Here is a 19,590-nt window from a genome sequence, read left to right as displayed (position 1 = left end):
GCTTTGCTTTTTTTGGTGGCTGAGGACCCTGTCTGTAACTCTGTCTGTACCCTCGTTATCCATGCTGTCATAAATGCTGTGTAGGCTATATGCAACTGCTATGCTCCATGTAGGAAAGGAACTAAAGAGAGGCAAAGGTGCATTTTCTTTTGTAGGCCACTGAGCAGTCTGCCAAGCAGGAAAAAACTGGTTGAATGCAGTGATATATTATCATTAATGAAATGCCTTATCATTTTTTTAAATACCTTTGTAGGATGTGCTGCTTATTATTCACTTTTATTTCTTTCCCACTTCTGTAAAAGCCTCACACAGGACTGAGTTTCAATCAATCAATCAATCAATCAATCAATCAATCAATCAATCAATCAATCAATCAATCAATCAATCAATCAATCAATCAATCAATCAATCAATCAACCAATCAATAAACAAAAAACAAACAAACAAACATGCACGCAAGCACACACTGCAGCAGTGCTGTCCATCTGGAAGAGAAGAGTCCAATGGTGGTGGCACTTCAAGTCCCTGAAGCAGCCATCCAGCTAAACAGAACTCCAAAAACAGAAGCAGGAGGTGCTTCAGCATAAGATGCATAGTATGGTTGACGTCAATCATCTCTGAGCCATTCAAAAATGCTCTATGCTTTTCCTCAAATGCATTTCATGGTTGCACCTGCTTAATAAAATGGGCCTTTCTTCTTTTTTTTTGCTTATAACACGTAGTGCTCGGTGACAGTGTTTGATTTCACTGATGGGGTACCCACAGATTTGAGCCATAATTTCTTGCCCCGCACATTCACTTTCTTTTCCCTACTTCATCATTACAGAGATGTTTGTCGGAGGCGCTCTGGAGCAGACCATATTGGTGCAAAATGCATGTTCATCGGTGCATGGTAGAGAGTGTATAGAATACAAAGTGAAATGAGCAAGTGCTGAGGGAAACCACAATGTACTAGGCAATGTTTCGACAAGGGGGCTTGTCTCCCTCTGGCAGAGAAAGACAGTTCCCTCAGCCCTTGATCATCAGGGCAGTGTACAATATTGCAGGTTTCATTTTTGTATTTTGCAGAATTTGCATCTGAGAGCGCGGTGTTATTAGGGAGTTGTTTCTCTGTCTAGAACACACAGTTTTGCTTATGATAAATTTTTTGCTAGTGTTGCAAAGATAGTTGCACTGACCATTGCCATTGATAACAGAATACAGGGCAATGGAGACAGCAAATAAACAACTGCCTCTTGAGGTTAACAGGATGAATTCTCAAGGCAAGGTGCAGAAGACGGTTACTTGGAGATGATCAGGAGAGGCCCGCACATATTGTGCAGTGGTGTTGATGATGACGCATGGCTGGCAGTCAAAAGTGCCACCCCTGTGGGCATATTTGTTGCAGGGATATCAGCGGTGCAGCTCTGTTTTAACCGAGGTTGTGTTCTGTCGTAATGTGCGCATGTACCTATGAGCGCAGGGGCTCAACTTCATTGTGGGCCTGCTGCTGCTGGCAACGGAGGACGAGGAGGCCAGCTTCTGGCTGCTGCGGGCTCTCTTGGAGCGGCTGCTGCCCGACTACTACGGTCGCCGCATGACGGGCCTGCTCACCGACATCGAGGTGCTCGCCCAGCTGGTCAGGCAGGTGGTCTTGCTCCCTCTTCGGGCATCAGCCATTGCCCTCATGTTCCTCAAGGAGTGCGACAGACACCTGACTTTTGGCTGCATGTTCTGTTGTTTGCAGTGATGCGTAAGGTATTGCTATACACGGATTACCACATGCTATTCGTCTACAGCCAATAGCTATCTATAATTCAATTCCCTTTCCTACGGGTTTCGGCTTCAGCAGCAGAGTGATGGCTGTGACGTCAGTCAAGTGTAGCTCAGTCATGGATGAAAAAAAGAAAAAGTAATATAATTGTTCCATCATCATTCTAATTCACTACTGTGCTAAAGTCAGCCTTCTTCAAGAACAGGAATTGCAATAAGTGAAGAAGCAACAATCACAGCTTTTCTTTTTTTAGTCCCTCACGCAACTGAGACTCCACTTAAATTTCATAGCCATGCTCAGCTGTTGAAACCAAAACCAAAACTGTTGAGAAAAGAAAATGCAATTAGAAATTATTTAGCACCTGTAGGCGAATCCTGCATGGCTATTCATGTTGAATAATGCCTAGCCACGGCCGCTCAATGGAGGCGCACTTGGGTGCGGCTCGTCGCGTCGCCCAGGAAAGTCGTATTTCGCCTAGTTCTCATCGCCACCGCGGCGGCGCCACCGCTCCGGGACGAGTCCGGGCGGAGAGCTGCGCGCAGCGGCCGTGGCTGTGCTTTCGTTTCAGCGTCCGCGTGGTCGGCGCTTGCTCAATTTAGGATTATGAGCGGCGTTTCATACATTATGTGATGCTATGTGCAAGTTTGACATTGATAAGGTGATAGAGGCAAGTCATCATCAATAGGCTTTTCCAAGTCATTCGTGGTCTTCCGTTTACAACGAGAACGAGGCAGTCGTGTGCTTCGCTGAGTGCGCACCCATTTAGTTGCGTTTCAACCACTGTAATAACGTATTAGATATTGCAATCGGGACATGGTCTGGGGCCATTTATTCAGCGTGCACTTTTCTGGAAACTTACAATTCAGGACGTAGCGTTCAACATTATTATTGTCCAGCCTGCTCCTCCCTTTTCACTGGAAATAATATTCAAGTGGGTACCATCACCAAAACATACTAGCTAATACAAACTGTTGCAAAAGAAACAACACAAGACAGCCAGTTCAACGACACGCCCGCAGGCTCAGGCAATTTTTTTCTCGTTTGATTATGAAGCCGCGTGATGCACAGAAGACACGCAAGCTTATTTTACAAGCGAAGAACTTTTCTCGAAAAAGGTTTACGTGCAAGCGTGATTTTTTCCATTGTCTAATTGATGTTGCCTGTCCAGTTGGTCAGCAGTGGTCGCATTAGTTTGGTTAGGTCCTTAGTGTGACAGCGGTCTTCTCTCTCACAAATCAACTGTGGAAATTGCACAAAATAGGGAAGAAGGGATGAAACTAACATGTGGCATAGCTTGCTGCTTCTTATGACCTGCGGGCACTTCATCACCTTGCTAACAAAGGTGCATGGTGATTTTCAGATACCTTAGGCGTCCATCATCAAGGATTTTGATAAGTCTAGGGTTTTGCAGAAATCACAAGGCACAAAGTTAATAAATGGATGGGGGCTATTAAAATAAAATTATTGACACTCTAAAGTAAGCACTAGAAGTTATTTAAACTTTGGTAATATATAAATAATGAAAACACGGGCAGGCACTGAAAATACAATAAATAAAAATATTTCATGAGATTCTGTAAAACTATTCGTATACGTTCTCTTCAAATGGACGTGCAAGGTAACCAGCCAAGAATGCAATCGGTGCCAACTCTATGTCAGCTGCTGGTTCACACCACACATGAATGAATCCAAGCTGACTCGAAAACTCTCTCGCAGCAGACGTGATATGGCAGTTGGCAAGGTACTTTCATAATCACAAATGCCAAGTTTTATAGCTGCCTATTGTTGATAGATGCATTTGCAGACTGATGCTTGCAAGATGCCAACCTGCACAAAGCATGGCAAAATGTGTATAATCTCAGTCGATATATTCTTTTTTTTTTTTTTTTGCTAGTGTTACCTTCAGTATTTTCTCCAAGGTGAAAACTGCAGCCCTTGCGTCAACTTTGTCGTTCCCGCCTTTGAATTGCCTTAGGCTGCTAAAAAGCGATACTATAGACCCGCTTTCAGAGCCTGCTTTAGGGCGTATCGGAAGCTGAAAATAATATTCGGGTAAATGCAATGCACTAGTAAGGCACACAGAAGACATTGTTGTAAGATACTTGATGTGATCAAGAAGATCCTTAATTTGCGCCACTGTGGATCTGGTTGTCATGATTGTCACTTCGTACGTTTGTTTGGTTAGTCTTTGCTTCGACGTGCCTCCTTGGACCTGAATGTCTTCGATATGGCAAAGTCCAACTCAAACCAAGAGAGTCGCTCGTCATCTGACAAATAGAGCGGCTCCTCTTGGTGTCTCCATGGCTTCACTTATGCGATGTTGGGCAAGGCATGCCATTTTGATATCATCGTCATAAAAGTGATCGTGGCGCAGCTATCTTGAAACACACATGATTCAGGATGACACGGGGGGTTGTCCAGGAGGAAATGAAGTGTAGCTATAACAAGTGGGGAAAATAAAGCTATTGACCTGCGCACACTAATTTTTTCAAGGTTGTTTGGCTCAACATTAGCCCGCGTGAGTAACTTAACTTATAATGTAGGCAGTTCGGGAACACGGAGGGGACAGCTGAAGGAAGCAGGATCTTCAGTTTTATGTTCTTCCCGTAATCGTCATCTGTGAAGTGCAGTGAGTATACCAGTGACTTGTCACTCGGCTCCCACCGGCTTCCTTTTCCATCCTAGCCCTCCCGAGATATGTTTTCCAGCCATGCTGCTCGACGTTGTGAATCGCATGGGAACTCATGGTAACCAATCTTTTCTTGCTTTCGTGGTGCACAGCGGCACACAGCAGTTGCCTGGCATGGTGCTGCATACGCTTAGGATGCTGTTGACACAGGCACTCATGACACGCATGCAGAACTATCAGAACCACGCGGTTATGCTGAGTAGTCAAAACGATAACACGCGCCAACCCAGCCAGCGCGCTCCTTCCGCGTCGTCTGCTCGTCCGTGCCCTGCGTGCCGGCGGCGCTTTGTCCTGGAGTGGTGGCGCCCCCGCGGAGAATTGCGGCGGAAACTGTAACTTCTTCCAATACGCGCTTCCCCAACCATTGAGGCGCGATGCGACGGGCCGCACCTAGTGCGGCTCCATTGAGCGGCCGTGGCCTAGCATATTGTTAGCGAAAAGGAAAATGTAACCAAACTTTGGTGCCTACACTGCTTTGATGGGATCCTGCAGGGCAGACACAATTTGCCTTACTCTCACTGGAAACAGCATCTACAAGCTGGTAAAGAAATACTGTTGTTGGCACCGTCAGAAAAATTTGCTAGTGAAAGGTGTGCGTTGACACTGACTTATGGGCATGGATGTTGGTAGGTACATACACTATATTCTCACCAAATGGTGGCAACTTGTCATTTTGGTTAAGCGTGTCGGGGTTTCGAGTGGTCTAGCAAGAAGCTTTTTAAACCAGTTTTCTCAGTGATAAATGCATCTGTGGATGTGATGGTGTAGCGTTCTCATAAAATGAATCAAGACCACAGGTTCGCAGAGAAAAAGCTGTGTTCACTCAGAAAGGTTGTCAGGCCGACGTGGCCCAGACTGAGGGAACTGAACACTCTTGGCACGAGTGGTGTGCACCAGGCGGTTCACATAGCCGCTTCTTCTGTTCATTGTACTGGTGCTAGTGATGTAGCTGAATTGTGACAAGGGCGACATCGGAACACCTCACTGCAAACTGCTATCCATCTCAGCGCTGCACCTATGAAGAAAACTGCTTGCTCTGGAGCAAACAACCATGGTTGGGGAAGCAATCACATCCTGCGGGAAAACTTTTGTTTCCACAATTATTATGCACATGCACAGCATGATTCTCAAATAGGGGTGTACAAACATTTGAAACTTTGAATACGAATCGAATACTATCTTTGTCACTCGATTCGCATTTGAAAATCTGATATTCGAAACTTCTGAATATTTGAACATCATAAAATATACTAGAACTTTTAGAATTCACCGCAGATTTACTGCAATGCAGTCTGTGCAGTGAAGCATCTTCAAAACTTGACGGGGCCGTTTTGTGAAGCGGAACCTTCGTGACATGCGCACTGCGCTGCGCGCTTCATCGCAATGCTTCACTCTATTTGCTATGCAGTAAAGCATCCCCAAAATGCGACGGGGTCTTTTTGTGAAGAGGGCCTTACTGACAGTATGGCCAAACCAAAGCACTTGAAAAAATTGAGAAAAAAATGTTGTTCTCACTTCAGTTTCATCTCATACGCAGGCAGCCATTGTGCAGGTGCTCGTCAGATACAATTACTGTGATGAACACGGTTTTCAGCAGTTTTTTCAGGCCCATTCGATAATTCGAGCTTTCGGTTAATTCGGACATTTCTTTCTGGTCCCTTGAAGGTTGAACTACCCTTGAAGGTTGAACTAACAAGAGTTAACTGTGTTCAGGGGTGATGTGACAGCTCGACCAGGTTTCAAGCAGGTCCTTCCTGCAAAAAAAAAACTGCTACATGGAATCCTGCGTATAATTTGCACTAAATTTGCAATTCTAGTTTAGTGTTATTTGCAGATACCCTGTGAACAGTGAAATAAATAGAATGAATAATACTATTTTTTAATTTTTAATTTTTTCTCCATAGTGATATTTGATTCATATTCGAAAATTTCACTGTTTGTACACCCTTATTCTCAAACATTCCCCTTTTCAAGTGCCCACCGCCACTTAATTGTGAGGGTGGAGCAGCAGTGGCAGCTGTTGTGGAATTGTATTTCCCATTTATGATGTTTTGTCTCTGCAATGTCAGAGCAGAGGGACCTCGTAAAAGGGCCAGGCCATTTCCGTGCCATCGTTCCCACCAAACTGGTCCAGCCCTGAATGAGTGCACCCGAGATTGAGAAAAGCTTCTGCCATGGCTTGCCGAGCCTCTCTAGAGTGTTGTTGAGGTACCATGCACTTTTGCACTATTGTCTCATTAGACCGTCACAACTGCACAAGTACAGGAAAAGAAATTAAAACCGAGGTACTGACTGCCCTGGTATTTCTCTGCTGAAACACGCAGTTGTCTCAGTGGTTGGAGCTGTTATTAGTATCTGCATTGGGAATTTTTGTTCACCCATGCCTTTCTGCGGTTAAATATATTAATGAAAGTTAGTTTTGCATGTAATGTCAGCTGGTCTTTTTGCTGCTGATTGGAAGAAGCTGTAACTTCCTACTATTGGTTTAACACGAAGAATTTTCTACTGAGCCACTGACATACCTTTACAGAGTGTTCTGAGAGAATGTACAATTCAGCTGCATCGAACGAACCACCTGTGTTGAAGCATGCATGTTTGTGAATTCTGCATAGTAGCAGTTGATCTTGACATATTGAGCTTGCTACTATGTACCAGCCACTGCTGTGGCACTAGCTGTGGCTTTCCACCTCTAATGCTGTGCTACCAAAACGTTCACTGATCCTCGCGAAAGTTTTACAATGGCTAACCGTGAAATGGAAGCAGCAAGCGGGGAATGTTTACGATTTCAGTGAGCAGATTTGTCTGACACAGTGCGTCATGCTCCAAGATGTCAGAGCACATGGTGCATAGGTACACATGTGGGTCTTTGTGCCATTAACTACTTTGACTTTGCACCGTGTTCTTTTTAGTAGTTAGAGCAATTATTTAGCTTAGTTTGTTTACTGTGCTGTGAGGAAACCTGAAAGAAACCACTTTGCTTTACTTATTTGCACTTTGCTTCAAACCAGTTGGATGCTATGTCACAGTTGTTTCAGCGTGAAACCAACTGTGTTCTGAACACCACTACTGTTCACTGCTGACGATTTCATTTGCCTTAGTGATGTTGAGAATGCTAAGTGTGGAAGGCAGGAGATGAGCCAGTGCTGTTTCAATTCTTTGGTCAAGTAACCTCTCAGAGTGTCGTCTTTACTGTCAGGCCATCGCTCCGCTCATCCATGCGGCAGTTGCTCGAAGGGCTTGTCTTTTTTGTAGTCTGCACCTTGTGAGGAAGGGAAAAAAAATCAGCACCAAGAGGTGCTGTTATGTTGTTTTCTTGCTTGGAGTTGCCTTTGCAAACTTGATGCGCACACATGAAAAAACACGTGCTGGTGTTTTGGTCAACAGTTTCCAACTTTGCCACCTGTTCATCTAGGTTTGTATTTACACGTGCACAGAGCCATATGCCTTAACGCTTGCCGCTAGGTTTCTGGGATATAAGATGCACCTTGTTTGCTATTTTGTCCTATACAACTTCACGTCTCAAGTCTATAGGGGGTAGCATCACAGCTGCTGGTTACCAAGTGCCATCTGAAGCATAGTAATGGCCTCAGCCAAGCAGGAAAGTGATGTCAGCTCAGTCAGAATGAGCATCACTCACTCGGGTTGCTTGAAGAGGGACTTGCACCTCTTGCCTGTTTACAACATGCATTCAGTCCTTGGTACGTAATGGCATCCTTAGAAATGAGAGATATTTGTCTGTATTTGCGACACATCACAAGATGGCATGAAAAAATGATTGGTAGCATTGCCATTTGTACAGCTGGGTGGAAAGCAGAATGGCACTTTAGAACTCTCTTGAAGTTGTGAGGTGCGCAGATGTCTCCACAAAGAAGGTTTCACAACTAGCAAACAGCATGCATGCAAAACACAGCCTGTCATTACTGCCGTGAAAGGAACCATCGCACCAGCAAACAATGTAGGAAAGCGCGACCACCACTTGGGCCAGCTCTTGAACGGAGCTGTGAAACTGTTTCTAAGAGGGCAGATGTGTTTACTGTTGATTCCCTTTTGTGAGCATGCAAGCTCTGCCAAGGCTTTCTGCCAGACCAAAGTTCCTGTGCATTTTCTACAAATGTGTTGAGCTTGGTGATGCAGACAGGGTGTTACAGTGCCCATGCATTGGTCACATCAGTGGCACTGGCCACCTTGTTGAGCACCCGTTGCTCCCCCGTGGTTGTTGTGCCACGAGGAACAGTGCTAATTTTTCAAGGACTGTTAGCTAAGACTTTTCTGCCCTTGTGGTTTTGAAGGAACTATGCTGGTCACTGATACTAAGCTGCTAGGTTAGGCTGGTCTGTGGAGGAAGGGTAAGAGCTGACCTGTGTCTGGCAATGCAGGGAGCGGATGCCTGAGGTACATGCCCACCTAGCCAAGCACGATGTGTCCTGGGCTATTGTGACCACCAAGTGGTTCATCTGCCTCTTTGCCGAAGTGTTGCCCACAGAGGTGCGTAGGCTTTGGAGGACAAGATGTCAGGTGATGGGGAGAGGCAGAGCAGCATAGTTTCAGTATTGCTGCTCTTCAATTCACGCCTTGTACTGCTTTGCATGTCATTTAGTTTTCTTCTGGGATGGTGTCATGGCTTTCTAGCAGCTATGCATGTTTCTTTCTCTCACAACCACATGCCGCCTCTCCTATTTGTGCATGCCAAACAACCATTTTTCGAGGATGCTTCGCTACACATACTGTGCGATCCTAAAAATTCACTTTGTTATAGTACTAGTGCCTTGGAGGCTTATCATTTTGGAGCAGTCCTCGGACATCTCAGACAATGTGCACAAAGCAAAGCACTTTATGAAGTGGCAAAAAATTCTAATCGTTGCTTAGTCTTCATCTCAAATAAATGCATAGAAAACCCTGTTCCATGCATTCATTAGATGAAATTGCTGTAATGCAAGTGGTTTTTTGCAATTTTTAAAGCCACTTGGTAATTCGAATTTCTGGATAATTCGAAAATTTTTCCCGCTCCCTTGAAAACCGAATTAATGAGAGCTTACTGTAGCAGAAAACGCCTTTTAAAATGGCTTTGACCACCATGCTTCCCCCATCGCCAGGCAGGATTCTGTCGAACCCTTGACTATGTTACCTACAACCTTTGTTGATTTCAATCCTTGAATATTGCACAATTCTCACCAAAAACAGCGAGATCTCCAGCTAGCATTATGTTAACACAAGAAATTGAACATCAAGAGCCTAGCATTGCACGCCAACCAAATTTCGAACAGTACAGAAAAGGGCTTCCAAATCACACCTGCTGATGGCAAATGGTCAGAGGGTCACTTGATGCAGTTGTTACCTTTCTTTTTCATTCAATCAAAAAGCATAACAAAGGCTTCAAAAAAAATTACACAGGCAAGATTACTTTTAATGCAGTAGTGAGGAACTTGAAAAGTCACCTTAGCTAAAACCCAGCCGTGGCGGTGCATGCAGTGGTTAGGGAGCTTGACTGCTGTGCCCAAGGATGCGGGATCAATTCCGGCCATGGTAGCTACTTTTCAATGAAGGCAAAAAGCTAGGTGCCCATGCGCTGTGCGATGTCAGTGCACGTTAAAGATCCCCAGGTGGTTGAAAGTTCCGGAGCACTCCACGGCGTCTCTCATAGCTCGAGTTGCTTTGAGACGTAAAACCCCACAAACCAAACCAAACCAACTAATATTTTAAAGGGCATCTTATACTGCGAGTTCCTTTGCAATATGTTGTATTATTTCTACCCTGGCACTTAAATTAAGATGCTTCACAAAGTTTGGGACAGTGATGCTCTCCGACCTGTTTAGCTTTGGTGCCATGCTTTACGAGTGAGTATGTTTTATGCTTTTGACGCTTTATTTATAAATACTGTGTAGAAGGGAGTTATTTTCTCTCCACTTGGCTTTGGTCAGTATGTTCAAGCGTCACTAATGAGTGGGTTATGGTGGCGCCACAGATTGAACATCCTACTGCTTTGTCAAAGCTCTCGGCAAGAACTGTGCACAACGGTGCTGCTGGGCTAGCTTGGTAATTTAATGGCAACACTTTCAGTTGGTATCAAAGACGCGACATAGTATGTGTAGCTTATGTGCCTTAAAGTACAGTTGCTGATCCAGGTGACAGACTAGTGTTAACACATAAACATTTGTGTGCTCTTAGGGAAGTTTGAGACACAAGCGCTCTCACTTGGGAAGTGAGACAGTCTACTTAGAGGTTGCTGTTGCTCTTGCGACAAGGAATTAGTGTGCACTCTGCTCAGCATACTGTAGCAACATTGAAAATGTGACCACTGTCATAGAGTGTCAATTCATCTCTATCTTTTGTCCCTGTAGCTACAGCACTAAAGAACACGCTGAGTAAACCTTGGCTACTTACTCAGGGGTTGTGATAAGGTGGCAGTGTGGACGGTGAACGCATGCCAGTGCTGGTGAGCACGGCAATCAGACCATGCCACTGTTTTCAGAACCTGCCATCGGAGGTATTTCAGTGGCGTGCTCATGGAGTATAAGTAAACAAATGCATGAAGTAGGGAAACGTATTGGCAAGATTCAAGTGGTATTAAGAGACAGAGGGACTGCTTGAGGCCTGTGATGCTGATTTTTTTTAAATAACAAGAAGGGATGAAACGAGCTGCACGATTTTGGATTGATCAAGATTTTAGGGCAAAGCACGATTGCCATAGGGGACACCATGTGAATTATATGAGGTTGGCTCTTGAAGTGGCACGTGACCGTTTGAGGGACACTGTGGTGGAAATCTTCCGATTCATTTAGGCTATATACCCGGTGTTCTGTAATGTGTACCGAAATGGTACACCACATGGGTATCTTCTTTTTTTTTCGTTATGCTTTGGTAGATATGTCGTGACCTCAGCACCAGAAGCTAAATGGCAATGCCACTGAAGTGCGATGACAGGTGGCATGTATTTGGTGTCGTCGATTCCAGAGGAGCAGCCATTTCTTCACTGTCATAATTAAACTCTGTATTTCGACCTGATCACTAGTTGATACACTTGCTGTATTTTGAAACTGTAATGCAACAAAGCGTACATGTGGTATTTAAATGTGCTCATTTTCAGAAGCACTAACGGTGATGAAACGTTAATTAAGAAGGGTTTGTTATCGGAATACCAGGCAGGCTGGCTGTGATACAAAATTCTTTTTGATGAACTGATTTTGCACAAAATGTCACAGACCGCTTGGCCTTCTACATTTAAGTTTTCTGTGATTTCAGGAAACTTGTATTCATAGAATATTCTGGCTTAGCTTTTTTATGTGAATCACTGCCAGTTTATTTCTCACTATTTTGAATGCTTGGAAATCGCTTTGACATCTTGTGTCAAATTTCTTCTGAAAAACTTGACTGCATTGCTCAATTTGATTTTGTAATTCATGAAACATCCCGAGTCTTCTGATGTCTTTTAAGTGCTTGAAGCAAAAAGGACATGGTATAGCCAGAAATAAAACGTGCCAAGAAAGCACTGTAAGCATTTTTAGGGTCCTTTTTGATTATCACGGTGCTCAATTTTTATTGCATGATCAGTTTTTTAAACTTCACTTTTTTTTTTGTTCTGATTAGACCCTAACCAGATTTTAATTTTCCAGTGCACATTTTGCTTGCAAGGTTATCATAGTTATGCCTTATTTTTCCTTCTTCAAGGGATGGGCTTGTAATGCAGGGTACAAGTATCCTTTTTGAATTTAAGTGACTCAGGTTAGGTCTGCAGTCACATTTGAACAACCAGAGAAATTGAAAATCATTTGGAAATGCAAGTTATGTTATTGGCAGAATTATTTTTATAGAAGGAGCAATAAAATGCGCTGAATATTGAGCTCTGTAGCGTTAAATAAACTGGGCCAACTGATTTAGACCTTGTGCTCGACCATCTCCAATTAAAAAAGAAAATCATGGCTTCTTATTGTGTTACTGTGCCAAGCATTACCCAGCTTGTTTTTGATGAAAAAAATTTAGTGTCTATGGCTGCAATCTTAAGTTTAAGTGGCAACAAAACCTAGTCAGAAAAAAATTTGAACTAAGGACTTTTTAAGCATAATTTTGAAAGTTTTTCTCACAAATAAAACACATTGCACTTTCATGTGTATTAAATTGAACTCGATTCATTTTATTTTTGTTTAAACATAAACAGCAGAAGAGAAGCAAACAGGTGGAAATTGGAAAAGTTTTTATGAACTATTTTGTTTTTGGAATAGACATACTAGTCCAAAAAACAAACAAGCCTATAAATATATGTATGTCAATATAAGGTATGTCAGTTAAAATTCTAATCTTGAAAATGTTTTTTTAAGGCGTTATCAGCTGTCGATTGTATAGTGAAGTGGTCACAGCAAAAAGATTAGTAGTTAGTTGCACAGTACTGATTGATGGCATCTATTTCTGAAAGGCTAATAAAAATAATTTTTATTTTAAGTGAGAAAATAACTTTGCAGGGTGAGTGAGTGCAGCTTTGCTTTGTGCTTACTCTTCACTGCAATACACTTCTTGCAAATATGCGCAGAATCAGCAAGGCTTGCAAAAATGGTGCACTGGTGCTGCCAGCTTCAGCAACACAGAAATCTGCTGAAGGGCACCGATCCAAAAATGTAAAACTGAAGTGATGGCATGGCGGGAAGACCAGGATGTCCGGCATGGAAGCTGGAGATGTGAATCAAGACCACTGCAGTGACAGTCTCTATCCTGCAGCTGCAAGGAAGGCTGCTTTATGTCTGAGCTTGGTGACGAGTGTCCCTAAATGTAAACAGTAGAAAGGAAGCCAGGAAGCACATTTTGTAGTTGAGCAGTAGGAGTAAAAGTATTTGGTAGAGGCACTTAAGACTGCTTACATGTGGAAATGCGAAAGCGTTACTCTTTTGTGGCTGCAATGTAGCTGACACCGAGACAGCTTTGTTAGAACTGAGTGCTGCTTTCTTTGCACATATGGCCACATTCTTGCGATGTTGTGCCATCACTGTGCCACATGGAGCCTTGCTTGTAGGCAGTTGTTCACTGTCATTAGCACACACATAACCAGCCGCTATTACTGCCAGCGGACAACTGTTGTGTCACTGGTAATGCTGTGGTACCAGCTCCCAGTGCTTCCTTCCTCCGGTGGCTTGTGCCACTACATGACCGGTAGCGTGATGCCCTCGGTACCCTTCCCACTTCCCTGATGGTGCCCTCTCTACCCACTCTCCTCCTCTGATGGCACTCGCTGTGATGAGATGAATAAGGCATAATGTTGGAGGTGGTCAAATATTTAGGGGAATCCCCCAAGGTGGAGTAGATTTGTAATAAGGGAGTAATTACTCATTGCATCCACCCAAGCGCAGCCAAACGGCTACAAAGGAAAGCTATACAGCTTTCTCAGAAACTTCGTAGTTAAAGAAAAATTCGTCCTGATCTGGGAATCGAACCCGGCACCACCGCCTTTCCGGGGCAGTCGCTCCACTGACTGAGCTAACCAGGACGGTCAGCAGATCAGATGGTAGGGCGAGAGCGAATTGATCTATAACTCGAAGTGGGAATGGTGTTGTTCAAATATTTAGGGGAATCCCCCAAGGTGGAGTAGATTTGTAATAAGGGAGTGATTATTCCCCTAAATATTTGACATTTTACATCATTTATGTATATATAAAGTTGAATAATAGTGGGCCGAGGATACTACCCTGCGGTACTCCACAATGTAGGGGCAATAAAGATGACTCAATATTATTTATATGGACGCATTGAACTCTGTCTTTCAGATAAGATGTAATTAAATTGAGGGGCTGTCCCCTTATTCCGTACTGTGATAGCTTACCTGTCAAAATACTATGGTTAACGGAGTCAAAGGCTTTGCTAAAATCGATGAACAGACCTAGAGTAAAATGACCAGCATCTATATTTTGAACTATCTGTTCTTTTAGCGAGAGCAGGGCTATTTCCGTTGATCGTCCCTTCCTAAACCTATACTGGCAGTCGGTTATTACATTATTTTTCTCTAGGAATCTATTAAATCTATGAAAAATAACCTTTTCCAGTCCTTTTAAAAAAAATCGAGAGGATAGATATTGGCCGATAATTATTCACGACATATACATCACCCCCTTTGTGCACCACAGTAATTCTAGCCTTTTTCACCGCATTTGAAAAAATGCCCTGTTCAAGAGCAAAGTTAAAAATGTGGGCAAAAACAGGCGAAATGCATTCTATTACAAATTTAACTGGATCTAGCGCTTTAGAATTTTTCATGTTAAAGAAAATGTGGTAGACCTCCTCTGTGTCAGTCGGTTCAAGAAACAAACTCTGTGAGAGACTGTAGCTCAGGGTGTTCATGCTTGGGGGGCCTAAATTACTTGCTGAGACAATGTTAGCAAAGTGCCGGTTGAAGTGATCTGCAAGTTGCACACCAGATAGCTCTACGCCGTCATTAATTACTGTTTTTGGTGATGCAGCCTTCCTTCTTCGGCCAAGAATATCATTGACAATATTCCATACGGCAGGTGGGTTATTAGCTATAGTTTCAGCGAAGAGATTTTTGTAGTACAATCGTTTTGCCTGTTTTAGTGTTGCATTAAGTTTATTCCGCACAGTCTTAAATTCCTTTAGCTTTTCCTCGCATCGCGAACGAAGAAAAGCGTGATAAAGGCTGTTCTTTTCTTTGATACGCTTAACATGTTCTGAGGTCACCCAAGGTTTCCTAGTTTTCCGCGATCGTCTTGCTTTCTTAAAAGAGAAATGTTTATTGTAGATAAGCTTCAAGAAATGCCGAGTAGGCTGAGTTAGCATCACTGAGTTTCAATATAGATTTCCAGTCATGCGCAGTAATTTCATGTTTGAAAGATTCTAACGCACTTTCAGAAATAGGCTGGTAAGTAAATTCCTGGGACAAGTGCTTTTTGCTAGGGCCAAGAAAAGTCTTGAAGACAGGGCAGTGATCACTTATGTCGAATGATATTGTACTCGCACTGAGGATATCTGTATTTAGATTAGTGATAAGAAGATCAAGCATAGATGAGGTGAAAGGAGTAACACGTGTTGAAGTGGTAATAACATTTTTGTAACCGGCTGAAAGCAGCCTAGCATCAAAATCATAATTGTTATTTTCGTCCATGATGTCAATATTAAAATCACCACCACAAGTGAAAACAAAACTGTTTTGAGAAACATAATCCATTAGGCTCTCAAAAAACATGAAAAAGTCTTCGGCCTTGTCATTTGGAGGCCGGTACACAGCAATAATGATTTCCTTATTGGTTTTTATCGTGAGCACTTCAAAATTAGCCGTTATTGTGGAAAATTCTGCCATTTGTTCGCAATGCAATTTTGAAGCAATGTAAATTACCAAGCCACCACCTCGTCTGCAGGGGCGATTCAGAAAGAAGTGTTGGTAACCTTCAATTGGAGGGATGTCTGATGCGTGATTACACCAAGTTTCAGATATTATTAGGACTCTAAATTTGAAGGAGAATCCACGCAATAGTTTATCGATCTCGTCACGCTTGTTGCGCATGGAACGAGCGTTGAAGTGTAAAACGGACGTGTCGGATCTGGAGGCTAATTTAAGATCAGCCGGCGACAAAAATTCAAAGTATTCCATCCTCAGAGCACCAAGATGATCGACGCTGCAAGCTACAGAATCTTATCTAAATCCGTTTCATGCTCAATCCTGATAACTTGCACATCATCTGACTTTCTTGCGAAAATTTTGCCATTTAGCGTCCAAACTGACTTCCAGCCTTGCCTGTGCTTCCTACCAATAGCCGCACCCAGATGTTTTTGAGGAACAGGCAAAGATGTTCATTAACATAGATGGGATGAGATTTGTCCAGATTTATGTCACTGTTAAGAAGTCTTGCTTTCCTTCCTTTCATCAAAACAGCATCTCGCTTTGCTCTAGACTTGAACTGCACAACAATGTGTTTTACACTATCGTCGCGTGTAGGCACTCTGCAACACACCTCAATGTCACGCTCGATGATCGGTTTTTTCAAGACACTACCGATCTGTTCGACAATGTCAATGACGTTTTCGTTTTCTTCTACAATGACTCCACGAATCTCAAGGTTTTTATTCCTGGAATACTGTTCCGCTTGTGTCATGCAGCCTTTAAGGTCCCTATTTTTGTTTCCCAGACATTGGCACTTTTCCTGCAGTGCTTTGTTTTCCGATTCAAGTGCTTGATTCCTGGTGGCCTCTGCATTAAGCTTTTCTTTCAAGTCTTTGATATCCTGGTGTGCATATTCCAAGCTTTGAGTTATATTCCGCTGCTCTAACTTCAACTCGCTAATTTCGTTTCGCAAGTCTTTTTTTAAACGTTTTCAGCTCCTGTTTTAGTTCCTCCCTTAGTTCCTCCTTTATTTTATGCAGATCCTTTGTCATGGCGCAAAATGCACAGTTTTTCCAATTTAGAATTTTTTTGCAGGCACATTTCACATTGTTTAATCATTTACATATTTTTATAGGCTGCTTTGCGTTTTGGACAACTTAGAAAACTAGCTATCGACTGTGAGAGCGCACATTATGACAAAAATTTCAAAATTTTATCTTTTTGTACTTTTTAGCAGTTTACTTTTAAGCAAAAATAAACAAATTCAGTTCGTTTTACTGTATGTAAAAGCAGCACAATAAGTTTTATTTGCAAGAAAAACATTTCATAGTTATTTGTAAAAAAAAAGATTCTTTACAAATTCTTTTCTATGACTAAGTTTCGCTGCTGCTTGGAAACTTAAAATGGTGGCCAGAGCCCCAAAACATTTGTTCTGCCAAAAACAAGCTGGGGTAGTGTTTGTCGTATTAACACAATAGAGCCCACCACAAATTCTAAAAAGCAGTTTAAGATGGCTGAGCACAAAGCTTAGATCAGTTGATGCCGAATGGCGTGACTGCATTCTCTTGTTATATCGATAATAGATGTAAGAATGAAATGTTTTTCAACGCTGGCGTGGAACTGCTTAGGGTGGGCCACAGCTTACGCTGGCTTCATTCTTGAAGTGTCTTAAGATGAGAGGAGAGGTTGAAACCATGGCTAATCGCGGCATGTCATGGGTTCAGAGCAACCTTTCATTCACAGACGGTGCTCCGTGTGTGGGACTGCCTCTTCCTGGAGGGTTCCAAGGTGCTGTTCCGGGTTGCCCTGACCCTGGTGTCCCACAGCCAGCAAGAGATCCTGGCTGCGAGCAACCTGGGTGAGGTCATGACTGCCTTTCGCCAGGCTGCCTCGGGGCCCCATGCCACCGACTGCCACTCTTTCCTCCGGGTCAGTGCTGGGCTCTTTTTCTTTCTGGCTCTTGTGCATTGCACTGCAATCTATGCTAAATTGTGCCATTCTCACAGAGCCTAGGAAGGAGCATGGCAGCTTGTCCTCATCCTGTGTTACACTCATTCCTCTCGCATCTACAGCTTTTACTGCCTGACTTGATGCGCATTGCATTTCGTGAATATCTGGTGCTGTGTTTGTCCTTAGCTTTGCCAAGCTGGGAGGCATCGGCTGTCTAACCAGGCGAAAACTTCGGTCACACGACTGGCTAGGCCAGGATTTTTGCTCATGCTCCTCGTGAGCATTTGGTGCATTGATTTGCATCACTGATTGAGTATTGCTGCTTCTTCAGGGCAATATTTTGCTCACCCTGCTGTCTCCCCTTCTTGGCACTCTGACATTCCTGTAACCATGGTTATTGTGCCTGTTGAGAGACCTCAAACAGCAATTTCTTGCTTCACATTAACTCTTCTTGGCACAGCTTTAGACAGCCATCTTTTGAAGGGAAATTCGTAAATGCTGAGTGACAGACTACTTGAAAGGTATGCTTCTGATTGTCAACTTTGCGATCATGTCATGAAACGAGGAACCCATGCACTTCGACCTGTGCGAGACCAGTGCACACACCACAGGCGAACATTTTTAAAAGCGCTAGCTCTTATTTCTCACATTGCTCGATTTGGTGACCGCGTGCACAGCGATTCGACCGGCGCGAAAATCCCCAAGACCGAGGAATTCAATTCAAGTGCCGATGATGACATCATAGTCCAATATGGCAGCCCATTCGAGTGCCTGATGACGTCGTAATCTAACATGGAAATTGGAAGTGGAACTAAGTGCCTATGACATCGTGGGCATAGTTTCGGAATCTCAAATCTAAGATGGCAGCTCTTGGCGTAACATAGTAGCCAAGATGGCGGCCTCTAAAATGAGTTGTGCCCATACATCCCACCTTACCTCCGTTTACAGATTCCATGATAGGCCAATAAAACTGTCCTGTTAGGAGGCCAGTACATGTATATACATTCGTCCCGCTATGTGTACTCTTACCACACGAGCTACCTTAGCCAGGACAGCTATATACCAAATTTGGCTTGAAAATATAACCCAGTAGGTGGTGGTATATAAATAAAGCAACATTTAAATAAAAGCTAAACCTCGAATACTGTGAATTACTAGTTCAAACTTCAATATATCGAAATAGTGACCGATTCCTGTACCATCGAAGCCCCCCAAACGAACCCGATTCCGATTTGGTGCAATTGGGGGCAAGAGGGGGGGGGGAGTGGTACCAAACATGGGAGTGGGAGTGGTACCAAATAGTTGAGATCTATTGGAAATGACACATCATATACGTCAGTCACGTGATCCTAATTTCTCCGCTAGACAGCACTAGACGGTGTATGCGTGAGTATATAGAACCATTTAGTCTATATATATATTCTCCCAAAGCCCCGCTGGGGTGGTGCGGTGGTTAGAGCACTCGACTACTGTGCCCAAGGACGCGGGATCGAATCCCGGCCTCAGCGGCCGCTTTTCAATGGAGGCGCAATGTGCAGTGTTGGAGAATTCCTGGTGGTTGAAATTTCCGGAGCCCTCCACTATGGCGTCTCTCATAGCCTGAGTTGCTGTGGGACTTTAAACCCCACAAACCAAACCATACTCTCCAAAAATTGTTACCTTCATATATTTTGGTGAATTTTGGTGGTATGCAAAATAAACATTTCACCTCATACTCGGCATTTGTGCTACTCATTTTAATTTCATTTGTACAAGTTCCTAGTAAACTACTGGCATACCTTTTTTTATTGGACCCGGTACTAGCCGTTGGCTCTGTGTCTGAACAGTGTCTGCGAATATTTGTATAGCAACAAAGAACAGTAAAAAGAATGAAAGAGCTAGCGCTTG

At 43.3% G+C, this 19,590-nt stretch overlaps 1 protein-coding gene across 3 annotated transcripts in view; it reads left to right on the top strand.

The window, feature by feature from the left end:
* Nucleotides 1-19,590, top strand: part of LOC146201079 (growth hormone-regulated TBC protein 1-like) — a 40,972-nt gene that overhangs the window by 20,357 nt on the left and 1,025 nt on the right. The window contains exons 6-8 of one of the 3 annotated variants that reach the window (XM_084595628.1): nt 1,463-1,627; nt 8,823-8,927; nt 17,497-17,611. In XM_084595628.1, the coding sequence (XP_084451754.1) occupies nt 1,463-1,627; nt 8,823-8,927; nt 17,497-17,611 (385 nt within the window). Of the gene's footprint in view, nt 1-1,462; nt 1,628-8,822; nt 8,928-12,963; nt 13,756-17,496; nt 17,683-19,590 lie in introns of those variants that run through there. The other 2 variants (XM_084595627.1, XM_084595629.1) reach the window with 2 other exon arrangements.

The sequence above is a fragment of the Amblyomma maculatum genome, chromosome 2 (genome assembly GCF_055883805.1).
Source record: "Amblyomma maculatum isolate TAMU_Amacu chromosome 2, ASM5588380v1, whole genome shotgun sequence".
Lineage (NCBI taxonomy): Eukaryota > Metazoa > Arthropoda > Arachnida > Ixodida > Ixodidae > Amblyomma > Amblyomma maculatum.
Note: the sequence above shows the minus strand (reverse complement) of the source record. Positions and strands in the feature narration are given on the sequence as shown.